Source organism: Salvelinus sp. IW2-2015, unplaced genomic scaffold (assembly GCF_002910315.2).
Source record: "Salvelinus sp. IW2-2015 unplaced genomic scaffold, ASM291031v2 Un_scaffold3556, whole genome shotgun sequence".
NCBI lineage: Eukaryota > Metazoa > Chordata > Actinopteri > Salmoniformes > Salmonidae > Salvelinus > Salvelinus sp. IW2-2015.
The window spans coordinates 127,841-139,903 of record NW_019944835.1 but is presented as its reverse complement, the minus strand read 5'-3'; the positions used below and the strand labels follow the sequence as shown (position 1 = coordinate 139,903).

At 39.7% G+C, this 12,063-nt stretch overlaps 1 protein-coding gene across 4 annotated transcripts in view; it reads right to left on the bottom strand.

The window, feature by feature from the left end:
* The window catches only part of LOC112076082 (zinc finger protein 436-like), a 13,863-nt gene extending 5,592 nt beyond the window's left edge, over nt 1-8,271 (bottom strand). The window contains exons 1-2 of one of the 4 annotated variants that reach the window (XM_070441184.1): nt 7,577-8,226; nt 1,447-2,185 (exon numbers count right to left, since the gene is read on the bottom strand). In XM_070441184.1, coding sequence (XP_070297285.1) covers nt 1,476-2,185; nt 7,577-7,979 — 1,113 coding nt within the window. In that variant the 5' untranslated portion in view covers nt 7,980-8,226 and the 3' untranslated portion in view covers nt 1,447-1,475. Of the gene's footprint in view, nt 1-1,446; nt 2,186-5,324; nt 5,789-6,709; nt 7,141-7,576 lie in introns of those variants that run through there. The other 3 variants (XR_011477588.1, XM_070441185.1, XM_024142972.2) reach the window with 3 other exon arrangements.
* Nucleotides 8,272-12,063: the final 3,792 nt, after the last annotated feature.

Here is a 12,063-nt window from a genome sequence, read left to right as displayed (position 1 = left end):
CACCAGCAGAGCTGTGGGAGACCACCTCAAGCCCCTGGTAGAGCCGGGGGTGGTGTTTACCACTTCACCAGCAGAGCTGTGGGAGACCACCTGAAGCCCCTGGTAGAGCCGGGGGTGGTGTTTACCACTCCACCAAGCCTTCAGCAGGCTGGAAAAGTGATACTGTTTTTCATACTAAGAGGGACCAAGAGTCTGTTGATTGGTCATTGGGTTCATTTGTTGAAATCAAATAAAGCTTTATTTATACAGCACATTTCAGACATGGATGCAACACAATGGCTTTACAGGGGGAAAAATGAAAATAAACAATATTTGGTACACAACAAACGGAAGACTAACAACTGAAAGACTAATGAACATTAAGGAAATTCCATTGATTAAAATATTAATTGGATGCAATATCCAACCCAAAATACAAGCTTGTTTTTTAGGAGGGGCTCTGAAAGACACTATGGGGGTGTCCACTAGAAGTTGACTAGTAACAACAACTGGGACCTAAAAGACACCCACCATGAGACCCATTAAATATGCCCAAGAAGAGGAAAACAAAAGAAAAACCCACACCAAACATAAAGACAGGAACCAAACCAAAAAGGTGGAGCAACTAAAGGTGTTGACTCTCCACATCTATCAAGACAACTGGAGCACTGGGCCAGACACTCTTAAATAGAACATGGACCAGCTCAGGTGAAACACCTTCCCACTAACGAGATGGAAAAGCCAGCACAGGTGTAACACATACTGACTAACGAGGTGACACCAATCAGTGCGCCCTACGTGCTAACGAGCTAGACGTGCTAACGAGCTAGACCTGCTAAAGTCCAACCTCAAAGCATAAATGGAAAAACCAAAGCCTGTAACACCTTCCCCCTTAAGACAACAAATATATCCTATATTTTATAAGTTTGCTCACCACCAACAGAAAACAACTTCCATTTCACATTAAAATCAACTACAATGCTTTACCTTCCACAATATAAACATGGTGTCTACTGGCTATCAACAATTAAAAACAAGAAAAAACACATTTCTAAATAATAATATACAACCGTATCTTTTCTCCTTTTTCTTTCTATAGAATCCTAAAACTCACTAGCTTCTAGAACTCTCGTCTTCCTAAAACTCACTAGCTTCTAGAACTCTCGTCTTCCTAAAACTCACTAGTTTCTAGAACTCTCGTCTTCCTAAAACTCACTAGCTTCTAGAACTAGCTCCTTAATATCCGTAGTAACTTTTCACCTCACTGCAGAGCTTCTCTCTCTTTTCAGGGTTCACTAGATAGGCATGTTGTTGGATCAGGGCCCAGTCTGCGTCTGTGTATAGGCTTCAAGTACATTGAAATTAAGTTAAACAACCAGAAAAACATCTTCTCAACTTTCACTTTCAAACAATGTATATTGGACTTCATCTTATTTTCAATATCTTTTCAATTTAATTTGAGTGTGATATTTCATTAATATCATGAAACAACTCCTTCATGTATGTATTTTCTGATGTTTGATCAGATGTCTTTTATCAGAGTATCTCTTGTCACATTGATCACAGCTATGAGGTTTCACTCCTGTGTGTGTTCTCTGGTGTACAATAAGATGGTTAGATGTAGTAAAACTTTTTCCACATTGATCACAGCTATAAGGTTTCTCTCCAGTGTGTGTTCTCTGGTGTGAAGTCAGCTGGCAAGATGTAGTAAAACTCTTCTCACATTGATCACAGCTATAAGGTTTCTCTCCTGTGTGTGTCCGCTGGTGTACTATCAGGCTGTTTAGCCAAGTAAAACTCTTCCCACATTGATTACAGCTATATGGTTTCTCTCCTGAGTGTGTTCTCTTGTGTATAGTTAGATAGCTAGATGTAGTAAAACTTTTCCTACATTGATCACAGCTAAAAGGTTTCTCTCCTGTGTGTGTTCTCTGGTGTGATTTCAGGGTTTGTAGCCAAATAAAACTCTTCCCACATTGATCACAGCCATAAGGTTTCTCTCCAGTGTGAATTATTTGATGTATTTTAAGGTCTACTGAAGAGTTGAATCTTTTCCCACAGTCAGAGTAGCAGTAAGATTTCTCTCCTGTGTGTACTCGCTGGTGTTTCTTGAGGAGTTCTGATCTGGAGAGACTCTTCTCTGCCTCGTCAGCATCATGATGTTGTTGAGGCTCCCCAGAGGATCCACGATAGTCCCGTCTCTCTCCTGTGTGCATGACAAAGTCAGACAGATGGTTAAAAGCCCACAACAGCAGAAATCCACTGTTTATTTAAGGTAAAAGGTGATGCCCAGAGCATACCCATGAAGTTGTACAACAATTGATGCCTGTTAAATTATTTGACAATTAAGACAGTCAAGTTAGCGACAAGTCATATTTTGTCTTGTTTCCACATTAGTGGTAACCAGAAATAAGTTATTAAAGTTGTTAAAATCCTAAGCAGTGTGCCAGATGACTTTTGGTCTCCTATATAGGCCACTTTTCTGTGTTTGCTAAAATTGCAGCACGAGGGCGATGCACACACAATTTGGTTGCAGAAACTCCTCCCTGCTAATGAGGAAACCGCTAGTTATGGATGTAGTATATCTGGTTGTAGAAACTCCTCCCTGCAAATGAGGAAACCGCTAGTAATGGATGTAGTATATCTAGTAATGACGAAACCACTAGTTATGGATGTAGTATATCTGGTAATGAGGAAACCACTAGTTATGGATGTAGTATATCTGGTAATGAGGAAACCACTAGTTATGGATTTAGTATATCTGGTCATGTGGAAACCACTAGTTATGGATGTAGTATTCTGGTAATGAGGAAACCACTAGTTATGGATGTAGTATATCTGGTAATGAGGAAACCACTAGTTATGGATGTAGTATATCTGGTAATGAGGAACCACAGTTATGGATGTAGTATATCTGCCTGGAGCAAAAATGGTGAGCAAAGATTTTAGTTTTTCGCAATGTTTTCAGAATGTGAATGTTGGAAAACTCAGGGGAGTAACCTCCATTTCCAGGTTGCTTATGAGTGCATTTCACACTACTTTGGATTATATATTGCAAAGCTCGTTTGAATGTCCTGCTTAATATAATGTTTTTGTCTTAATCGCAAATCAACCGCTTTGTACTTCAACCAGTAAAACTCTCTTTGGCTAGCTTTTCCATCAGCCTGACAATGAGGGTTTTCTACACTGTTTGCCAAATTGGCCCATAACTTCACCTAACAATAACATAGACCTACTGTAGGACCCATCAATCAACAATAACATATACCTCTAGTAGGACCCATAACTTCACCTAACAATAACATATACCTACTGCAGGACCCATAACTTCACTAACACACAGATGACTAGGATTATAAATCATTTAACATTTCAGGTGAAACATGGAAACTAAAATGTCTTTCTCATGACACTTCATAACCAGATAATTTTGTGAATAATCCCACTAGGCTACTATGTAATGTGTTGTCATTCTAAATGTCCTGAATAAAGGAAAATAGCTCTGTGTGTTGTATAATAGCCTATCCATCAAGGAACAGTTCTCTACACATTATGAGAAAAGTATCTCTGTGTCCAAACAGACTAACGAGACCCTAGAGTAAATCAACCAGACAATAACATTATAAACATCAATTTGTTAGGGATGTTGGATCCAACGTGGAGCACAGCATAGCTGTCTTTACCAGAGTAATGAATGAAGAAGCACTTTGGTTGTTGTTGCATGTCGTGATGTTTGTCATTTGACTGGCATTCAGAAAGTGATTTCCTGGATCAGCTGATGATAGTTGAACATGTGACTGTAACTAAATTGCTACAGTATTAAGAATTGTGTGTAATTATTGAAGAACCACTTTAACGTTTTAGGGATAGGGGGCAGCATTTTCACTTTTGGATGAATAGCGTGCCCAAACTGAACTGCCTCCTACTCTGTCCCAGATGCTAATATATTCATATTATTAGCAGTATTGGATGGAAAACACTCTGAAGTTTCTAAAACTGTTCGTATGATGTCTTTGAGTATAACAGAACTCATATGGCAGACAAAAACCTGAGAAGAAATCCAAACAGGAATTGAGAAATCGATTTTCAAACATTTTACAACTTACTATTAAATCCACACGTTATGACTATAACTACTGTTCCCTGGAGGGAAACTAGGTACAACATACTATTAAAACCACACGTTATGACTATAACTACTGTTCCCTAAAGGAGGGAAACTAGGTGCAACATAGTATCAAATCCACACCTTGCTGGAAGCCCCGCCACCCACAGGTGATGAGAGTGAGGCTTGGATTTACATTTACATTTAAGTCATTTAGCTGACGCTCTTATCCAGAGCGACTTACAAATTGGAAAGTTCATACATATTCATCCTGGTCCCCCCGTGGGGAATGAACCCACAACCGTGGCGTTGCAAGCGCCATGCTCTACCAACTGAGCCACACGGGACCACGTGTGGCCCACGATTTATTCCTTAAATTTAATACCGCTCTTCACCGACCCAGGAAAGGGAGGGAACAAACAGGCGTCGTACCTCGTTTCCCTCCTTCAGGGAAGTGTAATTATAATCAAAGTTACACTCCCTTTCAGTCGGTCAACTTCGGAACAACATACTATGGGGAATTCAAATCATCCCCCAACCGACCCAAACGAATACTAAATGAAACGGCCCCTGGCAGACCACCCAGACCTGACCCTACAAGATGCATCAGTTTTGTCAATTTATTAATTGTCTTTTGTTTGAAACACTCCTGTCAATGTTGAGTAAGGACACACACCTGATTACGCATATAGAAGTAGGACGAGTCTACCTGGCCTGCACACAAATGTACGCCTATAAATGTGCCAATTTGGGGATGTCTGATAGTATTTCTCATTGTCTTAACGCTGCACCACTAATGAGTTGTGGAGCTTCTCAAAGAAATTTTTTCTTCACCTCCAAACAGCAATAGAAAATATCCTGATAAAAATAAATATCCTTGAAATCACATTGGCTGCACATGGTCTGTCTACAACAAGCTTGAAACATTGTATCAACTATCAACTGGGTCAGGAAACTCAGATAGCAAGCTTGCAACATTTTATAAAATATTCTAGGCCCACAGTTTCCTGCTCCAGTGAGTTCTGGACAGACACAGCTGTAGGCTATTTGTTCAAAGGATAAGAAGTAATCAAGTATTATATGACATTTCCACTGGATCAGAGCATTACATTTTTCCCTTTCATGATGAGTGGTTATCGAAAGGGCGAGAGCTGGAAATATTTTACAAAAATACTTTGAGGAACTATTGTCATTCACAATTGATTTTGATTAGACTTTGTTTACCTGCAGAATGCAATGTTTTTATTTGTTGGCTTTATGTAGGGTATCTTTACATAGTTGGCAATGTCAATAAAAGTTACTTTTAGATTTGTATAATTTTCATTTAGATAGAATGTAGATTAATCACAGACAATCATTTTGAGATACTATTATAAATTAAATGAAACTGTTCCAGTAAAATGTGCATATGAAAATCATAACTGGCACACAGATTGGTAGAAATGGTCAGATAAATTGGCACTCCAACTGGAAAAGGTTGCCAACTGCTGGTGTAGTCAATTACTAGTCTATTAGTCTATCTATCTGTGGTCTATTAGTCTATTACTGAAAACTTCAGGAGCAGGACGGCAGAATTGACGAAGTCCAGCAGCAAAGGGGGGGGGACTCCCTCTGGTCAGGTAATGTTGACGAGCGGCTCCCTCTGGTCAGGTTATAATGACGACCGGCTCCCTCTGGTCGGGTTATGTTGACGACCGGCTCCCTCTGGTCGGGTTATAGTGACGACCGGCTCCCTCTGGTGGGGTTATAGTGACGACCGGCTCCCTCTTGGTGGGGTTAATAGTGACGACGGCTCCTCTGGTCGGGTTATGTTGAGACCGGCTCCTCTGGTCGGGTTATGTTGACGACCGGCTCCTCTGGTGGGTTATGTGACGACCGGCTCCCTCTGGTGGGGTTATAGTGACGACCGCTCCCTCTGGTCGGGTTATAGTGACGACCGGCTCCCTCTGGTCGGGTTATGTTGACGACCGGCTCCTCTGGTCGGTTATGTTGACGATGGCTCCCTCTAGTCATTTGTGAGTCTTATTTATTTAATCAAACAGCGTGCTTAAAGCATCAGACAATTTCAGCACATATATGATTTTATAAAAACACATGGGGCGATTGGTAGAAAGAACAGAATGACATTTGGTTTGACCAAGATGTATTTTAGTTGGGGACAGCACTAGAACATGATTTTGGGGCTCCCAGGTGGCGCAGCGGACACTGCATCTCAGTGCTTGAGGCGCCACTACAGACACCCTGGATCAAATCCAGGCTGTATCACAACCGGCCGTGATTGGGAGTCCCATAGGGCGGAGCACAATTGGCCCAGCGTCGTCCGGGGTAGGCAGTCATTGTAAATAATAATTAGTTCTTAACTGACTTGCCTAATATACTAAAGGTTACATTTAAATAAATAAATAGTGTTTCATTAATGTAATTGAATCTAGGTATGTCTTGCCTTTAATGTAAAAAAATGGCTGAATATTATACAATGACTTATCAACAGCTCTAATAATTTGCCTCCACAGGAAATCTTCACTGGCAATTCTAGAATGTACTATATAGCCTAGAAACCTGGTTAAACTATCCCTATGACATCATAGATGAATTCTAGAACATACTATATATCCTAGAAACCTGGTTAAACTATCATTATGACGTCATGGATGAATTCTAGAATATACTATATAGCCTAGAAACCTGGTTAAACTATCATTATGACATCATGGATGAATTCTAGAATATACTATATAGCCTAGAAACCTGGTTAAACTATCATTATGACATCATGCATGGCCAGTCCTTGTATTCATAGTGTAGTGAATTCAGGGGGGAGCCCTGAGCTGGACTCAAACCTGGGTCCAGCGACTGTCAAGCCAACACCTTATAATTTTTACGCCAAGATGTCTGAACTTCTTGACGAGGTCGTTAGGTGTTGGGTTACGGTTGCTACAATAGCTTTCTCTATGAATTTGAGAGTGGTTACATTTCTCCAGCCCCCATCCCTCAGCTGTTTACCAAACCAAGTCTCTTGGCAGCCATTTTGTTCCTGTTTAAATACTAGGTGGTCCCTTAAAAAAAAAAACACATCAATCAACCAATCTGCAGTTGAAACAATAACAAGGCTCTCATTCCACCACTGTTTTGGTAATAAGATGATGGATGGGGCTGGAGAAATGTAACTACTCTCAAATTCATAGACAGACCTATGGATGCAAGGACTGACCATCCATGATATCAACATTATAGTTTTAACCATGTTAAGGATGTTGATTTACATTGTTTCTAATCATTGGAGTTAAAAAAAGCTTATTTTGGGTTCTGATGGGGTACAACAGTTGAACTAAGCTCATGAGGCATGTGTTATATTCTTCAAGAATCAATGGCTATAAATAAATAATTTAAAAGTCACAATATGGATGTAGCAATTGCACATTTCCCCTTTAACACCAAACATCAGTTCAACAACTGCAGAGTTTGTACCTCTGTATTTAAGACAGTACTTACCAGTGGTAATCACGGCCCGGTTTCTCAAAACCATCTTATGGCTAAGTTCATCGTTAGAACCACTGGATGCCTTAAATTGCGTTTGGGAAATCGGGCCCAGATATCCAGTTTCCTCCTCTTCTTCCTCTTCCGATGTGACCGTAATCTCGTCCTCCTCCTCTTTCACTTCAAAAACTGAATCCTCCTCATCTTTTACTGTAACATCCTCCTCCTCTTTCACTCTGAACACCTCTTCTTTCACTGTAACGTCTTTCTCTTCTTCTTTCCCTGTAACAGCCTCACCCTCAACTTGTTTTTGTATTGTAACATCTTTCTCTTCCTCCTCCTCTTTGATGAGAGCTTCTTTCTCCATCCAGCAGACCACCTCTTCTATAGCAGGAGGAGAGTAGTTTAGTGAACTCATGGTCGGAGATGCTAACTAGCTAGACTAATGCTAACTTAACCAGCCCGCCAGCTGAATAATAACAACAACGCCGTAAATATGAAATAGGATAACTAACGAGACGACAGACGAGGGTTTAAAACACAGTGGCTAATATACACTAAAGAGCTTTATTGGTTCGGCTATTTTGGCTAGGAAGCTACCGAGGTGGCGGAATAATTGTCGCTGCTGCTGAAAGAAGCGATCCGTCCACTAGATTATACGTCACACTAACAGCATTGCCTTAAAATCGCACACCGCCATCTGCTGACTGGAGTGGGTAACGCTCAGTCAGAACCTCTGCGATGGAGATGTGCGACTTTAAGACAACGACGCTAGTGTGACGTAAAATATATATTATAATGTTTAGACAAAAAGTTAGTGTAGGAAGCATGAGTTTTTACTCACCAGTGTAACAACACAGTGTGGTTAAAGACTTAGTAACTGTGTTGTAGTCACGATCTGGTTACCTATAAGCACAACCAGTTATGTTTTTGTGTTATCACATATGTATTAATTTATTTCGGGATTCTGGGTAATCCACAGCAGATTTATGGAGAATTGCTGTGGGTGAGTTCAAAATTGAATAGTCCCGGGATAGAAATATATAAAGTTGACATTACATCATAAAATCCATGTTTTAAATCATACATTAGCAATTTATGTTTTAGTAACTACTGTTGTTGGTTTGGTGTCAAATAAGCCTCTCTTTATATGTTATTTGCCAAATCTCAGTTTTCCATGTGGGTTTTATGCTAAAGTTCCCTCTTTCAAGTTGGTATCTAACTGGAAAATGCATCTTCTTTAGGAGTGCTATTTTTACCCTGTCGACTACTGATCGTTCATCCACACTGTGTGTCTCATCAATGCAGGTCATTTATGACAAATGTATAAAGTAYATGTTTTATAAACTCATGAACACCAGCCAGTTTATCAGCCTGGTTTTGTTAGTTTAGGTGTATTATACTTCTTCGCCACCAGAGGGGGACATTAAGTAAATCTTCAGGTTAATTTGATATATTTTGATAGTTTTGACAGTTTATTCTGATGTAGTGAATATGAGACACATGGAAACAATGTATTCATTTATTATAGTAAATTATGAATTAGTAGGAATTGTTAAATCCACTATACGATCACAATGACTTTGATAGACATTTCAATAGTTTTTTTGTTAGTATATTATAGGGCAGATTAATGGAGAATTGCTGTGGGAGTGCTATTTATATCCTGTCGCTACTGATCATTCATCCATACTGTGTGTGTCCCATCATTGCAGCTTTGGAAATAAATGAACAATCCATTCATTACTCCTTCCTGTTTTGACTCACTGACTTGAGGGACGGGACCAGGAAGGTCACACTAGATCGATATCTAGCTCAAGCTTGCAAACGTTAAACATTGGAAATGTTTTAATATTTTATTTGATATTTTATAAACAACACAAAACATACACATACAAACAACATCATAGAAACATTAACTACATCACACCTGCCCAGACCCACTAGAACACACCCCCATCTCCATTAACTACATCACACCTGCCCAGACCCACTAGAACNATCTCCATTAACTACATCACACCTGCCCAGACCCACTAGAACACACCTCCATCTCCATTAACTACATCACACCTGCCCAGACTCACTAGAACACAACTCCTTCTCCATTAACTACATCACACCTGCCCAGACCCACTAGAACACACCTCCATCTCCATTAACTACATAACACCTTCCCAGACCCACTAGAACACACCTCCATCTCCATTAACTACATCACACCTGCCCAGACCCAATAGAACACACCCCCATCTCAAGCTCCCGCATCAGCACCATTTTATTTCTCTCCGTCACTTTAAACTTTTAGATAACAAAGCATTTGACCTTTCTTTTGAATTAACAACAGAGGATTGGTTGATTTCCAGGTTTTAATTAAGTATAATATTTAAGATGATTTATGAGAAAAGTATCGTCCAACTCTGGGGTATCTCACTGCACCCTCAAATGCCATGTTTTGAAATATACAGACAGACAGATTAAAAGTAATTTTACATTGTATAACTGTACTTCTGACAGCCAACTTTCTAACTCCTCCCATAACTTTATGACGACATCACATTCCCAGAAGGATTATTGAGTCATTGTTAGTTTTACACTGAAGACATGACTCTGCCGTTGTGCTGTAGAATTTGTGAATTTTGTCTCTTGTATAATAAGGGACATATGATAGTCCCTTATTATACAAGAGACAAAATTCAGGTGTTTTCATTCAGGCCACAGACTTTGATGCAGTTAAAGACTTCCAAAAGTGTTTCCGCAGTTTAAGATCAACTGAGTTTTTTAAATGGGGTTTCTCCCTGTGCACCTGCCAATGTTAATCCTTTGAACGAGACAAGTTACCAGACAGGATATATTGCTAATGTTCTTCCCATTGATAACCTGAATGACAATTAACTTGTGGGCGGTGGTGGTGATGACGGTATATTGGATGACGTCGTCCATCGGGATTCCCCAAAAAAGAAGAAGCTCTGGATTGATCATCAGGAGTCAGATGTGAAGGAGGAGGTTGATCATCAGGAGTCAGATGTGAAGGAGGAGGTTGATCATCAGGAGTCATATGTGAAGGAGGAGGTTGATCATCAGGAGTCAGATGTGGAGGAGGAGGTTGATCATCAGGAGTCAGATGTGAAGGAGGAGGTTGATCATCAGGAGTCAGATGTGAAGGAGGAGGTTGATCATCAGTGAACCTCTAGGATTGTGGCTGGGCTGGCGTTTACACTTCCAGCTTGGTCATATATTTTGATACATTGAATGTTGATACTGAGAAACTATGTTATACATTTGTACCTCCTGTTTCATGAAGTGATGTCACTAAGTACTGCCCCTATATATACAATGCATTTGGAAAGTATTCAGACCCCTTCACATTTTCCACATTTTGTTATGTTAATCTAAAATGAATTAAATCAATATTTTACACTCAATCTACACACAATACCCCATAATGACATCACAATACCCCATAATGACTTTACAATACCCCAGAATGACATCACAATACCCCATAATGACAAAGCAAAAACAGGTTTTTATAAATGTTTCAAATGTATCAAAAACAACTGAAATATCACATTTACATGCAGTACCAGTCAAAAGTTTGGACACACCTCCTCATTCAAGGGTTTTTCTTTATTTTGACAATTTTCTACATTGGAGAATAATAATGAAGACATCAAAACTATGAAATAACACATATGGAATCATGTAGTAACCAAAAAAGGGTTAATCAAATAAAAATATATTTTATATTTGAGATTCTTCAAAGCAGTCACCCTTTGCCTTGATGACAGCTTTGCACACTCTTGGCATTCTCTCAACCAGCTTCATGAGGTAGTCACCTGGAATTAATTTCAATTAACAGGTGTGCCTTGTTAAAATGTTAATTTGTGGAATTTCTTTCCTTCTTAATACGTTTGAGCCAATCAGTTGTGTTGTTACAAGGTATGGGTGGCTCTCATGAGGATTGCCACAGGAAAGGAAGACCCAGAGTTACCTCTGCTGCAGAAGATACGTTCATTAGAGTTAACTGCACCTCAGATTGCAGCCCAAATAAATGCTTCACAGAGTTCAAGTAACTGACACATCTCAACATCAACTGTTCAGAGGTGACTGTGGGAATCAGGCCTTCATGGTTGAATTGCTGCATTCAAAAACAAAAAGCTTTGTTAAAGAACAAGAAGGCACACTGTTACAAAAGCTTTGGGGAAAAATTATGTATTGTTACACCATGTAGGAGCAGTATAGACCTAGTCTGTTCATTATATACATCTACATGATGTATTGTTACCCCATGTAGGAGCAGTATAGACCTAGTCTGTTCATTATATACATCTACATGATGTATTGTTACACCATGTAGGAGCAGTATAGACCTAGTCTGTTCATTATATACATCTACAAACTTTACCCACTACCGGATATGTTTAGCCCACAAACCTGGTGTGACCTCTCTTGGCGTGGAGAGGCTGAAACTTCGGGGCCTATAAGTTCGATGCTTGCAG